Raw genomic sequence first — 20,306 nt, 5'->3', positions numbered from 1 at the left:
GTGATACATTGTTCATCCCTCACTCGTCTCCTACCCATCCTCCACACACTTTTGGGAATTTCAAAGGACAGCCTCTAGCATTATAGATTCGCCTTTCCAGGGACGCACATCTGTCGACCTCTGCGACTCAGCGGCTGAGACTTAGGGCCTCATTACACGGAATGCAGTAATGGTTAACGGCCACCGTTAATGGTAACGGTGACCGTTAACCATTACCGCCTTACTACGAGGTCCCTTAGCGGGTTGGTGCTTTAACGCCTGCTTTTTGCAGGTGTTAAAAACCAACCCGCTAAGGGACCTTGGAGCTAATTACGGCACCGCAAAATTGCGGTGCCGTAATTAGCGCCTTCCCCATTCCCATAGAGCCCTATGGGGCAGAAATGGGAATGGGGAAGGGCAATGGCGGAAGGGGGATTTACCGCCCCACCAACCTTGGAATGGGGCGGTAAATCCCCTTTCCGCCAAGGCGGTGCCGGTATTTTACCGGCATGAGCCATGGCGCTAATAGCGCCATGGCTCACCGCCTTCCGTGTAATGAGGCCCTTAGTCTTTCCGCAGACCCCCACGTTGCAGCTACGAGCCTCTTCCCAAGCCCCAACACTACAGCGAGGAATGTATTGTCATGTCTTGTAAACTCCCCTACCCCCCCAGGTTCCCAATAGCACCAATTCCGGGTCTTACGGAACATGAGAACCCAGCACCCCTGATGTCTGACAGATGCACTTACGGCAAACGTCCTGAAAGGAATCGCAGCTCCACACCATGTGGAAGAAGGTACCCTCTGTCCACCCACACCTCAGACACACCCCACTGTCACCACCTCCCACCGTGCCATCGCTGCCCAGGAGTAATATGCCTGGTGTAATATTTTGTATTAGATTAAGCGGAGCCTGGCAGCTATTCTGATGTCCCACGCCTCAGACTCCAGTGGACCCAGATCCCTCGGACAATTGATATTGATATTTTATTTGTATCATGCTCGTACACAAGTGTTTCAGAGGGTGACGGGGCAAGGAAGGGGAACAAGGGAAAACAAAACAGCGATCTTACTAGGCCCAGTGACATTGAGAATGTGCAAGTGCATGGGAGAGGGGAAGGGGAAAGTGCATTGGCGGGGGGGAAGTGGAAAGTGCTCAGCAAAAGAAAACAGATAAATAATAAATAAATAAAAAGCAACAAACAGTGGTAGTACAGCCAGCAAGTGGCAAGTGCTAGGTTTAAGGCAACAGACAGGGTGTGTCTGACAAGTGCAGAAAAGGGGGAGGGGCTGTATGGTTACTACAGATACAGACCCCAGTGCAAGGGATTGCCAGGAGGCAGTGCGTGTGGGTGGCAGGGTGAGTAAGTACCTGTCCCGAAAGTCAGAGGGTAAACCAGGTGCACAGTCCCGAGACAGAGCAGATCAGCAGGGGAGAAGAGGAGCAAAGGCAGAAGAAAAGAGGAAGGTCTTAAGGTACTTCCGGAACCGGAGATGGTTCTCCTCAAGTTTCAGAGTGGCAGGGAGGCTGTCCCAGAGGGAGGCCCCAGCGAAAACATAAATCTACCCCCAGCTCGTTTCTTTGAAAAATGACTGACCCTGAGGGAGTTAGAGGAGGAGTGAAGAGCTCGGGAGGGAAGGTATTTACGGAGGGACAGCTGAAGGTATTTTAAACCCAGGCCCCAGAAAGCCTTGTGGACAATGCAAACGATTTTGAATTTAATCCTTGCAGCCACTGGGAGCCAGTGGAGAGATTTCAGGGCTGGAGAGATACGATCCCAGGGCTTGAGGCCAAGGACAAGTCTTGCAACCCTGTTCTGGATAAGTTGCAAAGGGCGGAGAGTAGAAGCAGGTAGATTTAGAAAGAGGCTGTTACAATAATCCAACCTAGAGAGAACCAGGGCTCGATAGACAGTGAGCTTCTGGGGGGAAGTAGAGGAAAGGCAGAATACCTCTGACGAGGTGCAGTAGAAAGTTTGACTTTTTAGAGACATCATAGATGTGGGCAGAGAAGGAAAGCGTGGAGTCAAAGATGACCCGAGGTTCTTAGCCTCACAGGTGGGGGTAGGAGGAGGGCCAAGGGAGGCCGGCCAGAGAGTGACAGGAAAGGAGGGTGAAGGTGTGCCGATGAGGAGGATCTCCATCTTGCTGGCATTCAGGCAGAGATTGTTGGTGGCACACCAATCCTGAAACGCAGATAGGCAATCAGAGATGAGAGAAGGAGAGGAGGTGGCCGAGGGAAGCCTGAAAGTGAGTTGAGTGTCATCAGCATAGCATTGAAAATTGGAGCAGAAAGTGGCAATGTGGTGGGCGAGAGTTGCCAGGTATTGGTTGAAGAGCGAGGATGAGAGGTTAGACCCCTGGGGAACACTGCAGGTAGAAAGGGAGATAGATGAAAGGAAGGACCCAAGTTGGACCTGGGAGGGTCGATCAGAGAGGAAAGAGGTCAGCCAGGCCAGAGCCTGATCGGTGATACCCAGTTTGTCACAGAGACAGTTGAGCAGGATGGTATGGTTGACCGTGTCAAAGGCCGAAGAGGGATTGTGTAGGATGAGGACAGAGGGGATGTTAGAGTCAAGGTTGGAGAGCAGATCTTCACAGATGTTCAGGAGAGCAGTTTCTGTGCTTCTGGCAGCTCTAAAGCCAGACTGATGGCCGTGGAGACTACCAACAGAATCAGAGCAAAGGTTAAGCTGCGAGAAGACAAGCTTTCCCGGGAATTTTCCCAGAAAAGGAGTGATGAAGATTGGGCGATAGTTAGCCGGGCAAGAAGGGTCAGCTGTGGGTTTCTTGAGAAGAGGGTGCACAAGAGAGTGCTTCAGAGGGGAGGGGAAGGCTCCTGAGGCAAAGGAGAGGTTGCAGAAATCAGCCAGGGCAGGAGCGAGGGTGTCAATGTGGTCCTTGATGGTTTCGGAAGAACAGGGAAGAACCTGTTTTGACTAGACTTTCATAGATCAGACTTGTCTAGAGACCTCGTCAGGGGAGAAAAGAGAAAAGGACGAGAAAGAGAGTGGGGGTGGCTGTAGGAGGGCCAGAGTTCACAGAAGGAGAGTGGAGGAGAGAGGAGGGGGCGAGAGGGTGGACAGGATATCCTGGGTTTTAGAGAGGAAGTGAGTAAAAAGGGCCTGGGAAGCGACAGGAGAGGTCGAGACTGCAGCAGGGTTGGCCAGCTCCTTGCAGATTTTAAAGAGTTTGGCTGAGTTGTTAGATGCCACAGAGACATGGGCTTGGATGTGGGCTCTCTTCTTAGTGTGGACAGAGAGTTGGTATTGCCTTTGGAGCAGGCGACAGGCCAGTTTGTCAGAGGATGAACATTTCCTCTCAGCCACCCTACACTTACGTTTAAGTGTAGCTAGGTCAGAGTCATACCAAGAATTGCAATTGGCTTTGGGCTTGAAACGGATCCTCATGACAGGGGCAAGAGCATCCAGAGTATCGGAAATAGAGGAGTAGAGCATACACAGGGCTGTGTCAGGATGTGAGTCAGCCAGAGGTGGGGGTGGGAGAAGGTGGCAGCGAAAGCCTCAACTGACACACGCTTCATGGGCCGGATGTCCGAGAAGGTAGGTGGCAGTGTTGGGGTAGGCTTGGCATCTGGGGAAGATAGGGAGAGATGAGAGGAGAGGAGGGAGTAATCACTCCAGAGGAGAGGAGTGGTCAGAGGGATGGAGATGGGGGTTGGGGGGTTAGAGGAGATCAAGACATCTGGAAAGCAGATCAGAAGAGGGTATTGGTTGTGTGACCTGCAATCGGTGGACCTTGTGGTCCGACAAATGCGCATAGACCGAGTGCCCCCTTTATGGAAAAACCCAATGAAAGTATCCATAAAGAAGCTTGTGTTTTGTAATGGCCACTTATGTGATTTTGAAGTCAAGAAACAGAACTATCAATGTGAACCAGTGAAAAGTACTGATAACAAAAGAGCTGAGAAGTGTCCCAAGGAATTGCGTTGTTTTGAAAAGCTGAAAGATTTGAACTCTTGTGAACTGTTTTGAAGCTCGGAACTTTATTTTGGAACACTATTCATTTTGATGCTGACATCCCTACACATTGTATACAGTTAGTTGCGACGGCAAGTAGTGTTATGGACACAGACAGACTTTTGAGTTGGACTTCCTGACACAGATTATCTTAATACATTTTCTTCAAGTGGGGAAATCCCACCTTAGCATAGGGAAAATTAGGCCTTACTCCATCCTGACTTTTAAGCTAAATAAAATTATTGAGAACCAATCTTGAACCTGTTGTCTATGTCTACTTCATGATGGCTTCACACAAAGTGCACCTCTGTGTGCCCTTCAACAACAGCTATAATTTTAACAAACAGAATGAGCATGGTTCTACACAGTCACCTTCACCTTCCACTATAACAAACATTCGGAATAATGTCACGTTACTTCTTCTTTCCACCCCCACTTCTGTCACACAGGGCACAGCGGTTCCAGTGTCAATGACCAGTTAATTACCGGCTCAACGTTTGGGTCTCTAAAGAGCAAAACACTGTAGGATGAATGTCTTCTCACAAGCTAAAACTGAAAGTAGGTGCTGTAATCATGCTACTACGCAATCTTATGCCATCACGGGGACTCTGCAATGGAACAATAGTTGACAATTACGCGTCTGCAAAGACACATCATAGAGGCCGGTGTAATTGATGGAACTTAGATACTGTTCTTATACAGCGCATACCTCTCATTCCATCTGATACAAATATTCCCTTCAAATCCAAAAGAAGACAGTTACCTATACGTTTAGCCTTTTGACCATTAATAAGTCACACAGACCTACTCCCTCTTCTTGGAAGCGGCCGTTGGCAATTCCGATATTGAAGAAGGGGGACACAAGTGACCCTATCAATTACCGACTGATGTTGACCTTGAAAGATATGCTAGAACAGCGTATTTTACACCAGGAACGGATAGTAATTGTCTATTTCATTTATGTAGCGCTAATGATCAAATGACAACAAATTGCTGTCAATAGTCAGCACAGCAAAAAAGAAAATTAGAAAAGGAATGCGTCCACAAGAATGCTTAAATATCGGAATGAAGAGCACACATTTATACTAAGAATCGAGGACCTTGGCAGGCTTGTACCGTTTTTCTTTTTGTTAAAAGGAATAAGACTGCTGGGCCACAGAGTATCTAATGAACCAGGATGAGGGCTTTTGATCTAAAAGGCAATTAATAAAGCCCTTTCAGTAGAGTGGTGTGCGCTCTCTTCTGGGTGTTTTTGTGTCCACTCTTGCAAGCAGCAGTTTTCAGTGGCACTTGAAGGCATTGAAGAAACTGATGTGAAGTATATAAGAAAAACGCATGATAGCTGTCTCAGAGAAGCCTCATAATGAAATGGGCAGTAGTAGAACAGGGATTATTTAGCAAAATGAGTGCACGTTGTGTGGTAATGTCACACAGGGGACTCAGAGGCCTGGAAAAGCTGCCTGCTCTGCAATGCCAATCCCAGAGATGATATTTCCTCAGACACTGTTGATATAAGAAGTTCAGGCCTTACATAAAATTCAGTACAACCTCCATGGTAACTCCATGACGCTGCACTGTTTTCCTGCACGCTGCACTCTCATTCAATGAAACTAAAATGCTTTGTGGGGATTTGAACTTGGTTAATGCCAACTGGATGTAAGCAGCACCGAAAAGGCTGGAAATTAGTACTGTCAGCCTGCAATCCACAAACTTCCATTGGCTCCAATGTGCACTTTCTCTACTCTATCCCAGTTTGGCTATTGCCACCCGAGACAGAGAGGCAGAACAACAATTACAAAGCAATATTGCCCCTCACCTGCCTGTGCGTGTTTCTGAGTCTCTCTCAAGCAGGGGCGCCACCCAAGGCCAACTGAGGCAGGCTGCAGCCAGGGGGGTTGCTTGGTCTGGAAAAAATTTGGTACTACACTGATGTCAGGACTGTTAGAATTCAGGGCTAGCTAGCCTTTTGGTGGTAGCCATTGAGCTTGTATACAGGCTTCAACCAAAAGACCTGGGGCTAAAGCCTCCAATGCCCGCCCCTCTACCGACACCACTGCCAGCAGCTAGTGCAGGGTCAGGGCAGTCCATGGACGGTCCAGGAGAAGAACATTTGCTTGAGCCTCACGAGACCTGCAGTGTTAGTGTTAATGCGCACTGTCTCGACCCGAATCACAAAGTGTCTGCTGCGCTGCCTGCTGCTGCCTTCAAGTAGTCGAGATGACTTGTGAGAGAGAATAATAAATATATGTAAACAAAAAATGTATACATGGTTATTGTCTTCGATCTAACATTTTCACAATATAATTCAAACGCCTAACCTTACCTAGTGATAGCACTGGCCCTGAAAGAGGTCATCAGAGGAAGGGACAGGTTGGAAAGGAAGGAGGGACAGAGTGGACACTGAGTGGAGAGAGAGGTCCAAGACAGGAGACCAGCACTGGCCAACCCAATAGAGCCACAGGCTGAAAGGGATGCAGAAAGGCAGACTGCAAGGCCTGTGGTACTAGTGTGTGGATGAGGTAAGAGTGAAAAAGTTAGCGAGAAAAGCAAAGAGCCTAACATGGGCCCAGAAAACGGCAGGGCAAAAGCTGAAGGTTAGCAATACAGTAGAAGACATGCTAAGATAACTGGGAGCTAATTGGGAGCCATAATCCAGATTCTGTTAGTCCTGCCAAACCCTCTAAGAAAGGCTTGCAAGTGGACCACTTGAGCCTGATGGGTTTGATGAGATTCAGAGCTAGAAGGGTATACTCAATGTTTGAGCCTGGAAGGCTCTATGAGAGTCCATGCCAGGAGGCTGTGATAATCAAAGAGCCTGTGGCAGGCTCGCAGGAAACCTGAACTTGTGATGGACTTGTAGGAGGCCAGAACTTGTGGTGGACTCTTGAGCAACATAAGGTGGTACCTTACTCAGAGCACAGCACACTGTCATTGGCTCGTGCGTGAGACAAGAAGGAATGCGGCCAGAAAATCCACCTGTGCGAGAAAGAGAAGACATCAACTTTCATATGGAAGACAAAGGACCAACGCCCAGGAAGGCCCAAATACGTTGGCAAAATCTGCAAAACGGTCCCAGACCGGATTCCAAGATGGCAGCCGGAGCGAGGAGACGTGCGTAGATGTCTCTCCCACCGGGACGCGATTATAAAGTACCACAAAGAAGTTTTGGACAAGTGAAATATCAACTCCATCGGTCAGAGAGATCGGTGTGACTAGGCGTCTCACCTGTGAACATGCAGAGAAGCGGAGGGTGGTGCCGATCGCACCTACTCTTATCGGAGCATTCCTCATGACAGCGCCATTGCAGTAATACGTTTGGTGCGAAATCCACTCCGGATCAGGAGAGTCGAGTGAGATATCAGGAAGCACGGAAACAGGCGGCATCAGAGCAGCGCCGTGCCAGCCCCGGTCCCAGCAGAGTCGCAGACCAAGTGAAGTGCCGGAGAGAGGAGCGGGAGCGGACGCGGACGAGGGGTGAGGCTCCGTGGAGCCAGGGACAAGACTGCTCACCACGCGGGAGGACTGGCAGCACCAGGCAACGCCCCCATTGAGGTAGGCGCTCCGGGGCAACGTGAGCATGAGCGGCCCCCAAGGGAGAAGGAAGGAGTGCCCCAAGGGAGATCCGCGGGGACTCTCTGTGCCCGAACTCATACCAGACCCGGTGGTGGGGCTCGCTAATCAAGACGGTGGAGCGAGGACCGGCCCCTCCACCCCACCACAATACAGGTGCATGGGCAGGTGCATTTCATCCAGAGGGGAGACCCAGACCGCGAGCGGCGGCCGGACCTTGGGGGCACGCCACCAGCGACTAAGGGGGGCCACGGGTGAGGTGAGCCCCGGTGGCAGAGAAGGAGGGGCCACAGCAAAGAACCGGCTGGGCGAGCGGTTTCTCCCCCCTTCCCAGAAGGTCATCGGAAATGTTGCGGCAACAGAAGGGGGCTCTCTACCCCAGCCGGTAAACCGTTGACAGCGCTAAGACGCAGGGAGAGCCCATTTTGAGCCCATCCAAACGGCCCCCACATAATATTGGGGAAGGCAACAGGCTTTCCACCCTTTCCACATAGGGGGAAATGAGCACACAGGACCCCGACCACGGAGAGACCGATCAGACCACAGGGGCGGAGTAGGAAGCTGGGCTCCCCCCGACAGTATTAAGCAGAGGACCGCCGCAGTGAGGAGACAGACATATGCAACAAGGGGACAGGGATATCCCCTAACCCCCACGCTAACATCCACTAGGCCGTGGCAAACAGACAAGGACAGGCAGTGGAGACTGCAGGATAACCACAGTATCAGAGGAGATTTCATCACACCAGAGATACAATAACCTACCGGACGGGGATTTAGGGAGGCAGAAAGGGTACAACAGAAGAGTAGTTGTACAAGCAGACGTCGAAGGACAAGAAGAGCAAACCCTGCAAGCCCCCACCCACTCCCTGTACTCAGTGCAAGGTGATTGGGAAAGCATGGGCAGCCGCAAGGAATCCGCCAAGGCAACGGACACCCTCCCAGAGGAGTGAAAGCAGAGGAGGGGGAGCAGCACTAAGTAAAGGCGACAGAAGAAAAGAGAGCCCCCACACAGCGAGGTTGGAAGACCGCACTGCACCTGGTGCTACAATGTCAAAAACAAAAGGGAAAGGGGGGCTGCCCGTGACTCAAACCCAGACAGTTAAACAGGACTTGAACCTGGTTCAGATGTAGTCTGCCGACAACTCAGTTAGCACTAGAGGGAAAACACATGCTGAGCCATGTGAGGAACAGAGTCAGACCCCATCACAAGCGACACAAGCTACGAAGGAGGACATGCAGACGTGGTTCAGGGAACAACAGGACAAATTTATGACCACGGTACAGGACCAGTTTACAACTATGAGAGAAGATATGAAGCAGGCAGTACAGGAGCTGCGGGTAGATGTATCAAAACTCGAAGAGCGAACAGATACGCTGGAGAGAATAGTACAAAATGTGAAAGAGGAGGCGCAGCAGCACAGCGAGACGCAAGAGCGCTTGGTGAGGCTAACACATAACTTAGAGTTGCAATGCGAAGACCTGGAAAACCGGTCCCAAAGGTCGAACATATGTATAACAAATATGGTTGAAGCAGTGGAAGAAAAGGACCTCAAGACTGCAGTACAAGAAGTCTTCAGAGACATTTTGGCAGCGCAAGAGGCGGAAAACATCAAAATCAACAGGGTGCACCGGGTGGGCCCTAAAAGGACAGGTGAACTGGTGGAACGCCGTGGCCATGTCCTCGTATCCCCAGAAGGAGCTGATTTTGAGGTACACTACAGAAGAGAAGGGTGGTATGGGGGCCGGAAGGCAGATTGGAGACAAACCGTGGAGGAGACATAACATTCACGGTGGACAGTGTCCATGGGGATCCTGAGAATCCTTACGCTTAATGTCAGGGGTCTAAACACCACAGTAAAAAAGAAGAAAGCAGAGAACCTGTTGAGAAGGGAGGGAGGGATGTTTTAATGCTACAAGAAACCCAGCTACAAGGACAAGGCGAAGGTACGTCTAAGGGGCTTCAACCAGATAGTATAATCTAATGTTGTTGTTATGTATTTAAAAACAATTAAAAAAGAAATATTAAAAAAAACACGGTCCCAGACCTTCAAATCTGTGTGCAACTTTATACGATCCCCTCGCGACCGTCTGACCCTGGATACAAACTGATGTAACCTAGGACACTTAGACTTTGGACCACAGTCCAGTGGTAGACAAAGATATTTCTTCAAAATTCTCTCTCAACATGTTTTTTCTTCTTGAACCTCACATTCTTATGAGATACATTCTTGATCCGTCTTCTGAATTTGAAATAAATAAAAGCTTTTTTGTTTCAACATTTCTGAGCTTCAAGTGTTCCATAGTTCCCTCGTGCTGTGACTGCTGCTTGGGAAGCATGAGAAAAAAATGTGTATTAAGGCACAAAGTAAACACTCAGGGATAGGATGAGCTGAAAAATACCTCCAAGAGCCCGAGTTCGGCTTTGTAGCCTTGAATGCAGATGATGGCATTTTCTACAGTTCTATGTGATTTCATTGGGGAAAAATCATCGAATTCAAATCCATCAAATTTATTTTTCTTCTTTTATTCTATTTGGCCACAAATATATACAGGGGAGACCCCCACAACCTCCTCACTTCCTCCCACCGTAAATATTACCCTTACCCACTCTCCCACATACAAATACAAATTACAAATACAAATTTCTTTAAATAAATTGGATGCGTTAAAATTCCACAAATTCTCCTGAGACAAAGCCTACCTATCCCTTTACTACTACAAGCAGGTGTTGTTTTTAACCAGGTGGGGGCATTGTTTTTTACCGAGGGTGGGGTGTTGTTTTTAACCCAGGTGGTCTCTGAGATAATCCACATAAATTCTGTCTTAGACCAATTTAGACTGATTCAGTTGGTCTGCATTCATATTTTGATTGTTCAAAACATTTTAAGGTCACGCAGGGTTATTGTGTGGCTGTCCGGCAAGTCCAAAGACAACTTGCTTATCACCTGGATTGTTGTGGCATATTGCTCTCTGCTCAAGTAGTAGACCATGTTAAGGCTGTACACTGTCATGTGAATGGCACTAAAATGAATAAAAGAGCAAAAATAAATAAAAAGAAGGGGCGTTCATCATCACCCATCAGGGTAGCCATAATCGGATGGCAAAGACATGATTCAAAGGAGTTCACTTTACCCTTTGAATACCTACGGCAGAGAACAGATCCAATCCACTTCTCTACCCACAACACCCCACCACTGCCTACATTATTAATGTTCATAGAAGAGTAGGATGGTCGGAGTGATCAAAGGAAGCATGCAGATGAAGGAGCATCAGCATTGCTGGCCTGCCCGCAGCAGATAGTTGCAACAAGTAGTCTTTTAAATCTAACAGTGGCATCTACGTTCATAGTGTGGCTTGAAAACGGGATCTAAAAAGACAAGTATGCACCTTGTCCCAGTATCATCTGTAAAAATGTAACAATGTTTATGGGTCACAGAAGGACAGGTCCGAGTAAGGATTAAGGATTGGTGTGATCTAGGTCTGAATAAGGCAATCCAGGAGAACTTTGGATTGAAATGAGTGCTTAGTAAAAATTGAACATGGGGCTAGATCCTTGGTGCTGTTCTTCACTGAACAGGAACGTGTGACAACAGGGAAGGTGTGTTGTTGCGATTCTGGATGATGCCATGGGCGTGTTCATCTATGATCGAGTCGAAAAGGAAACTGCAGAATGGGGCAGTGGTTCTGAATTCATCACTAGGGGCCTCATTACACGAAAGGCGGCAAGGGTTAACGGTCAACCGTAATGGTACGGGTGACCGTTAACCCTTACTGCCTTACTACGAGGTCCCTTTGCGGGTTGGTACTTTAACGCCTGCTTTTTAGCAATCGTTAAAAACCAACCCGCAAAGGGACCAGGGTGCTAATTACGGTACCGCAATTTGCGGTACCGTAATTAGCACCTTCCCCATTCCCATTATGCCCTATGGGGCAAAAATGGGAATGGGGAAGGGCAATGGAGGAAGGGGGAATTACCGCCCCGCCAACCTTGGAATGGGGCGGTAATTCCCCTTTCCACCAAGGCGGTGCACGTATTTTACCGGCATGGACCAAGGTGCTAATAGCACCTTGGTCCTCCGCCTTCCGTGTAATGAGGCCCACAGTCACTTGAAAAAAGATGATCTTATGATCAGACCAAGCAAAAGGTAAAATGGTAATATCCAAAGGTGTACAATTCCATGACAATATCCAGTTCTGGTTACATACCGTTTTATGTGAGAGCAACTTTAATTTACAAGCGTCCAATCAATTGTTTATTTCAGGCAGAATGACCATAAAACCATATGCAATACAAATACAGTAAAAGACATAACATACATAACATAACAAATCTTAGCAAAAGCAAGGACAGCACACAACACATCAGACACATAAAAACTCATCCCTACCACAAACAATATCAGTAAACTCTTGCAATGAAGTACCTCTTTTGTGCAGACTTATTCAGGCTGCCAACCATGATATTCTGGTCAGCATTGGCAATGTGGTCTTTAGGTAATTACAAAGATCATTGTTTTTCAATGAGTTCATTGCAATACTCGAATGCCTTCTTGAGACTTCTTACCCTAACTTATCTCCAAGCACGGCTATAGCCACCTCAATCTAATGTCATTATAAACATGGAAAACAAAGAGTAGATAAAACTGTACTCTTTCAAAATAAAGGATGACAGGAATTTGCAAAGTAAGATTTTATATCATGTTCTTTCTGATGTAGATCTGATATGTCCAGTTATATAACCCTATTGAATAAAACATTGAGGATCTGTGAAGGAGTGAGAACAGACAGGTGATTAACAGGTGGTAGAATAGGCTCACCCTGCAGTGTTAGAGGTTGAAGATTAAAGCAAACAATGTGATGGCTGGAAGGTTTAGAATTAATCTTAACCTCTGGCATCACTCTGGGCAAACCTCCAGAGGATTATTTGCCTGCCAAGCCATTACAGAAAGGAGAAAGTCCATATGCAAATCAGGCTTGGTCCCACTCCGAAAGGGGTAGTTCAGCAACCTCAGTCCTGTTTCGACCTCATTGGGAGTTATTAGTGAGCCGTAGCTTGGGTCTCTAGGAACAGCAGGCACGGAACCCAAAACTGGGCATACCCGTCCCATGAAAGCAAAATGGCATCATGAGTAGGTTTGGTATGATTTGACCATGGCATAATTGTTCGCAGCGGATTTGACTGTAGTCAATTTTGCAGAAAACCCAATTTTTGCTGCGGGAAAAATCATATCAATCGATCCTCCCTCCCTACCTCCCCCCAATACATCCCCACCTCCCTCTGCCACACATCCCTCCATACATCCGCACCCACCCCCCACTGACCTTTCACCATCCGCTTTACATCTGACCCTGCGGCGTCAGTTCAGTCCCTGCAATGCAGGTTTTGTACTGACGCCGCAGGGTCCCTTTCTCTGTTTTTTTCTTAAAGTTCCCCGCTTCCAGTATACTGGAAGCGGGGGACACCCTAAACCCCCGTTACAAATATAGCAAGGAAAGTGAGCGGGGGACACCCCTGCAACTCCTGGTCCCCTTGTTCGCTATAATGGAACCGTATGGCCCATTTGACCAATTTATGGTTGTACGATCATTTCGCATAGCCTAAATTCGGACCAAATGGTCCATACATTCAAAATAATTCAGTCAAATTGGCCACCCATGAGTGAGGTGTAGCTTGCCAGATGTTAGGATGTTGCCCCATTTTGAAGTTTTTTTAAATCAAATAATTCATGAATCTTGAAAGTGTCATAGGTTTAGTAGGTACTGGAGAAGGATTATTTTATAACTTAGAACTGAGGACATTATTTGTGAAAAAGCTGGCAAATATGCACAGTATCCAAGTGTTAAATCAGGGAATGAACCGGGACCAATAGGCTTTTTCAGTATTATTGTCTGTGTACTGTTTTCAGACCATCACTTTGTGTATGGATGTATATAATTTCTCTTCCTGTAGATGGCTTCAGTAAAGTACGTTTTTCCCTCTCTTCGTAGATAAATACCATTCAGATTCTGTGTATGTGGTGCGTTACCCTTCAATGTACCAAGGAATGGTTTCACCATTTCAGGCTTCAGTCTGTAATTTATATACATCTTGTGAGAGAACTATTGTCCATTCTTGATGCACAACTGAAGAATTGACATTGCTGTTTTTTAAATAAAGTTTTATCCTACATATTTTTTTTGTTGAATAACTCTTCCTTTACCTGGACAGTGGTTTCTCTCTTCCTCTTCTGGGTCCTGGGGATTTCTTAGATGTATATTTTCCTCTCTTTGCATTCTGAATATTAGCTCATGACTGTCCACTGCATCGCCTGAAACAAAAGAACAGAAATATATTTTGAACTTGCACACATACATTTAAATAATTTATGATCACCAGTTCGCTGTGTTTAACTCTCTCATTTTCCTTTTGGCGTTTCCTACAACTATATAATAATGCATGAATATTGTGAAGTGATTTTGCACTCACCAAAAACGTATAGACTATAGCAAAACGTTCCAAAGGTCTTTACCCCACCTCAAAAGCAGATGGGCACATCAGCCAGAAAACAAGTACAATAACTAAACATTCAATAAGAACCTGGCTGTTAGGCAAAGTTTGTATGCAGTACCCTCTGGGAACACTACAAACAACTATGACTACAGGTATAGGCAACCCAACCTTTGGTATAAGCTTGTACTACACAGTTTTGGTAGTGTGTTGAGCAGCCAGGCTTATCTGTAGTGGAGTTACACAAAGATTCACAGTTACAGGTATTCAAATAAACTCTTACAATCAAGGTTTCTTGCATAAACAATTAATTTATTTATCAGTCAGTTATAAAGCCTTCTTCAGAAGGGAGCAATAGAATAGTAACACACAAATACACTTCAATACTGTACACTCTGAGTTTCTGGATCAGACAAGGCCCTTTTGGGATGGCCCACAGACACAACCTACACCCACAGATGACTTCAGTAACAAGGGTGCTGGGGACATTAACACCTTACTGTTGGCATGCAGAATAGTCTCCATAGTTTGTAAAAGGCAAAGGTTATTAGAACACAAGAAATTACAAATGTTCATAAGCAGGGCAATTACTTTCAGATAGCACTTAGAAGAGTCAATCAATTCAATAGGCTAAGCCAAAGTCAATGGGCAAAAAGTCGTTGTATAGGATGCAGCACTTCAGGTAAGTAAATGGAAAAGTCTTTGCGCAAGTTCTTATGAGTCTTTGATAAAAAGAAGAACCAAATGTAGGGCCACAAGCTGATTAGACTTGTGAGTTGTAGAAGTTACAAGCAATTCCACAGTAAGAGGTAAGTTCTCTTAGGATAGTTTTACAGTACCTTAGTAAAGAAGAAAAGGATGCAGCTGAAGACTTCCGTTCCTGTACAGCTCTGCAGATCTCACTGTTCCTGGGCCTCAGTCGTGGGGACAAGAGGGAGGGCGTCGGGGGACTCCTGCACTGTATTGGCACCGCCAAAGCTGGCAACCGGCAAACTTTACTTTCAGTGGCTGTTTTGCGTTTCAGCTCCTTGCGGTACAGCAAATAGCAATAAGCGCGGTTCCTGGCTGTCAAGGTGGACCTCCTTACATCTGAGGTTCCGCACTCAACTGAGGGGGGTCAGGATTGGTCAGTACTGCTTCGAGGGAGTCCAGAGGATCTTCCAAAAGCTTTAGGCCAGCTTACAAGCAACGCACACAATCTGGTATTCCTCTCCCTGGCTCTACGGTTTCCTGCAGCAACTCTGAGGAAATTCAACCAGCTCTGAGATGGGTGTCCAGTTGGCTTACTTGGGAGTGGATTGGTCCTACCAACTCAAACGGAGAAGTCGTCCTTGGCTGGGCTTCTCTGTCGATGCGAACTTGGTGATTCGGACCTGCAGCAGGGCTTCACCGGGCAAACCAATGGTCCAGGAGTTGCAGCAGCCGTCCTCTTCAAGCTCTTCTTCGGTTCCTTCGTCCAGTGGTCGACTCTGCCTTCCAAGCCAAAAGATTTGCCTTTTATTCAGTTCTCTCCCATTCATTCCAGCCTAGCTGCCACTCACCCAGCAGGGTGGCTGTCCTTGCTGCACAGTCAACCAGCCAATCGTCACAGAGTGCATTTGGGTCTCTTAGGAGACTAAGCACAGGGAGTTTTGGGCACCTCCCTCACTTCCTGCCTACCCCAGACACTCTGGAGCCAGAGGCGGGTTTCACTCCTGAAGCCCGCCAAAGGTGAATGAACAAAGAAACCAAACCTGGGTTTTGGTGCGCAGAGAAAAACTCGAGAAGGACCTTTCCACAAAGAAATGGTGAAAAAAGAAGACCGGGCGACCATTTTAACAAAGGAGGCTCAGCACCATTTTGAAAAACATGGCTTCCGCGATTTAACGTTACCGGAGCTGCGAACAATTCGCAGTCGGGGTAAATCATGGTAGCTCATTGCAAAACCACTGCCACCAGCCATTCTGAGAGGAAATGGTAACATATAAATGCTACATGAGTAACTAGACACAGGGGATACTAAGTAACCCCTCCAGCACTCTATAGTAAGATAGGGTGTGCTGGGTCTAGAATTTTACAGGACTAAGTGAAGTCAATTTCACTCCACTGTTCTGGGAAACAGTAGTTGATCCCAGAGAAGGTATTTAAACCTTGGGAAATCTAAAGGACTTCCCTGTGTCACTGCACTGAAGGTGCTTTGTGACACAATTGTAAAAGATGATGCCTATGGAGTTGGTTATACTCATAATCAAAAAGAAACACAGTGTACAAAATCGCATTAAAAAACATGAGGGAGTGGGAGAAAGGGTCTGACTCTCTCCAGGTAAAAAAATCAAGTCCTCAAAATCCAGCAAAGTTGCTGGGGGTCTCTAAGGTGGAGGGAATTAACACATTTTTGAGAATTCTCCCTAACACTGGCCAACCTCAAAAGGGCAGACAATCGATTGGACCAAACGTGATGGAAATAAAAACTCAGGAAAAGAAAAGATTGTTTGCATAATACATGATGAAGGCTACTATAATCCAACATGGAGAAGGAAAAGAGAACAAATACACTAAGTTCTGAAACAACCAACCTGACAAGCAGCTTTCAAAATCTATAACAAACTTGCAAAACAGGAACAGACCAGGGATGTTAGAACCACATCTCAACAGATGGCAGATGACATTGCTGCCTTACAAAATAAGGCCAAAAACGCCAGAGTTAAGTCACCCCTCATCTGCAGCAAGATCTGTCCTTCAAGCCCAAACGCATGTTCAAAATCTTGAAGACACGGAAACTTATCAGGATTGCATTTGGTGTGAAAGTGCCCTTGACTTAAAATGATCAATGTCTGATGTGCCAGAAAGCACAGGTTGACAACACAGCAAAGCCTGCTTTGAGCACAACGTGTAATGCCCCCCTCGTCAGGGAATCTGTGCCAGAACTGCTGAAGAGAAACATTGCCTTGCTATTAAAGACACCTGCAGACACTGCTGACCTAAACGTTTGCCCCACTTCAAGCATGCCAAGTACAGCAAAAACCTTGAATCAAAGAATTGGAGAACACTAAGTTACACCCTATTTTTCATGCCTACCAATTAGGTTCCAGACCATCCAGTTGGGTATCACTGCGCATACCTTTACTGCGGATACGAAAATGTCCAATTTCGACATCCCCAGTTCAACTCATATAGATGTGGGGGGATGGGTAAAGTAAATAAAACATGGGGGGGGGGGAGGTTGCAGCGGGCCTCCCCCGCACTTATATGCAGTGAAAAGGGGGGAAATACAAACTGATATTTTCGTATGTGCAGTAAAAATGTGCAGTAATCACACAGATCCGGATAAAAATAGCCCACGCTTACTCTCCTCTATCCCAGGCTTACTCTCTCCTATACACCACCACTCAACTAGAACACAGCGATACTATGACACATTCGGTATAGCTGTTCTCATATTAACACCCGCCACATACTCCTCATCACCCTAATTAAACACAGCTAGCTGAGCACACACTGCTAGCTTAAGCGTCTCCACAGGCCTAACGCAGCCAGAAATCAGTCTGGGTGTCCACCCTCCAAAATGAACACATACAACTGACCTCCCCACCATCACACCTACTGCTAAGAAGCAGCTATCATGCAACTGCCACACCGGCTGCACACATATCCGGTGCACCCACGCACCTTATGACTCTCTCTCTCTACTGACTTGAACTACGGTTCCCAAGGGCGTTCAACCTACCAGCGCTTTGAGATCATACCAATGATACATAAGGCTATATATAAATGCCAAGTACCATAACATAACATAACAGATCAAAAATGAAATCCTGAAAGCCTTGGACAACAACTAGCCTGCAGCACTGATACCCGTTTACCTCTCAGTCACGTGCAATTATCCATGTAATCCTTCCCTACCGCCTCAAACATAGCATGGGCATCTTAGTTAGATGAGCGAATGGGCCCATGGCCTGGCTATAATTTGTCCAGAAAGATTGTGTGATCCTGGGGACCACATGCCAATTCACCTTAACAGGTTTCCCACGGGGGTCAGCTCTGTCCCCTTGGTTATTCAAAATATGTACGAAACCACTTGCCATGTCTCTAGATCCATTCACCACTCCATTCCAAAGCTATTTACACGACAGGACGTGCTGCCAAATATCTAGTGTCCCTAAATTAACAAAACCACTTGGATCAGAATATATCAGGTGTCAGAGCTACAAACACTGTTATGCCCAGGGGTGTAAAATAGGAAGTTTAAGTTTAAAGCAAAACACTATGGGATGGGGCAAATGTGGTGTGCTATTTGGAAGAGACGAGATGTGGAGTGCTATGAGTATCACTATATGGGGAAAACATTTAGCTTGGTGAGTAAAAAGAATTGAATGTGCAAACAAAGTGTGGTTAAAAGGTTATGGTTAAAAATAAGTTACATATGTAATCGTTTCTGTGCACCTAAGGAAAAGACAAAAACTGAAAATAAACTCACTACCAGTGTAATAGGTTCTTCTGAAATGCCAGAGAGCAGCATGCCATGAGGTTTCACTGTAGGCTCACAAAAGTGTTGCATGTCACCCCTCCTCCTGGGAGCATGGTAGCTCCCAGGATCAGTGTAATGGTCACATGGTGGTAACCATGTGACCAAACCAATAAAAGGGACAAGCTATTTCCGACTTGTCAGTCGAACAACAGCTGACTCCTGCGTGTGTTTGTTGGCACCCTGCTGTTGCTGTGCAGCTTGCTGAGGCCGTGGCCGCGTGGCCCGGGCCTCACCTTGCTAAGGCCCTGGCCACGTGGCCCGGCGTTCAGACAGTGTCCCTGCTGGGCAACACCGTCCCACTGGATTGGAACTGCCATGTGAGCATGGCTATGGTTGCAGCCTCGGTCTGGGTGCCCCCACCGCCAAGGCTGCTGTGTGCTGGGCGCCCCCAGCCAAGGTATGTGACTCCGGTACGCCGGTTGCTGAAGGGTGCCCCCTGCAGTCCGCCCTTTACAGTATGTAGCTCCGGTGCTCTGGATGCCGTAGGGTGCCCCCTACGGTCCGCCCTCGACATGCTTGCCAGGCGGGTGTCTGCCTGGTTACCCAGGTGCTCGGTGCGGCCTGCCGGGAAGCTCATAGGCAGGTGGCTTACAATGGCGACAAAGGTGGGATGGTGGTCCGGGCCCTGCACTGTAACGTGCAGGCTGCTGGAAGCCTGATTTTTCTTTGTTTTTATTTGATGGCGGCAGCATGGTGGAGAAGCGGCGGAGAGGGCCGCGAAGAATAGAGGAGCAGCCGGTCGTCATGTGCCCGATCCGAATAGAGAACAGCTGGCATTGTGTGGGGAGGAGGCGGCGGTGGCCGCGCAACGAAGAAACAAAGAACAGCTGTGGCCCTGAGGCGGCCCCGACAAGAATGGGAGTGCCCGTGAACGCGGCCCGTGAACGCAGCCCGTGGCGGTGAGAGCAGGGTGCTGAGGTCAGCTGGCAACACTCTGCAGTCTCCAGAGAAGAAGCAGGGAGGAGCAGCTTGTCCTCGCGTGCCCGCTCTGAAGAACGCACCCACTCACAGATGGAAAAACAAAATAAATGCTCCGGAACGGAGCACTCAAAAAGACAAAAGGAAAAACAAAAAAAAGAAGAGATGTCAAAGCCTACGGCAGCCCGGGAAGGAGGGGCGTGCCCCATCAAGACCCAGGCCTGCCGGTGAAACAAAAAGAAAAAGTGAACAAAGGATCACAGCGGCCCACAGCGGCCCCGAATTGAGGGGGCGTGGCCCATCGACACACGGGCCTGTGGCGGCATTACAAAAGAGTGCTGCTGAGCTCAACTCCTACTCTGGAGTGAGGGAGAAAGGCTTGTGTGTGTGCGCCTGCCACACAGAGGAGCTGTATTTACCCGCCCCTATCAAATTAGGAGGGGGGAGTAAGGAGAACATAAACCCCTGCAGCACTTCCTCCATTTTTCACCAGGAGGAGGCGCTGCACTCGTCCAGTGGAGGCATAAGGACAGTCCCTCAAGGCCAACCAGATACCTCAGACAAGAGGGAGAGGAAAAGAAGATGCAAGTGGCCCTACTACCATTACGAGCCGCTGGTGGGTGAAATGGGCATGTTCTCAGTCAGAGCCTTGCAGAAGAGGGGCCCGAGTGTGACCCTAGGCCCAGCAGCGGTAATGTCCAGGGCAGAATCAAAAGATGGCTGATGGCAAGGAAAAGACAAGGCTGCGTCAGCAGTGCCACCACGATGGCAGGTACAGTGAGTGAAGTGCAGGGAAGCCCATGCTTACCATACACGGGCAGGCCCCATGCCAGTGTGCCAAACATGCGGTCGCCACTGTAGAGCCAG

General features: G+C 47.7%; 1 protein-coding gene across 3 annotated transcripts in view; it reads right to left on the bottom strand.

The window, feature by feature from the left end:
- Window positions 1-20,306, bottom strand: part of LOC138467753 (zinc finger protein 544-like) — a 402,382-nt gene that overhangs the window by 308,758 nt on the left and 73,318 nt on the right. For all 3 annotated transcript variants that reach the window (XM_069607981.1, XM_069607982.1, XM_069607983.1), the window contains exon 4: window positions 13,728-13,835. In XM_069607981.1, coding sequence (XP_069464082.1) covers window positions 13,728-13,835 — 108 coding nt within the window. The remainder of the gene's footprint in view (window positions 1-13,727; window positions 13,836-20,306) is intronic.

The sequence above is a fragment of the Ambystoma mexicanum genome, chromosome 4q (genome assembly GCF_040938575.1).
Source record: "Ambystoma mexicanum isolate Mex_15411 chromosome 4q, UKY_AmexF1_1, whole genome shotgun sequence".
NCBI classification, from domain to species: Eukaryota; Metazoa; Chordata; class Amphibia; order Caudata; family Ambystomatidae; genus Ambystoma; species Ambystoma mexicanum.
Note: the sequence above shows the minus strand (reverse complement) of the source record. Positions and strands in the feature narration are given on the sequence as shown.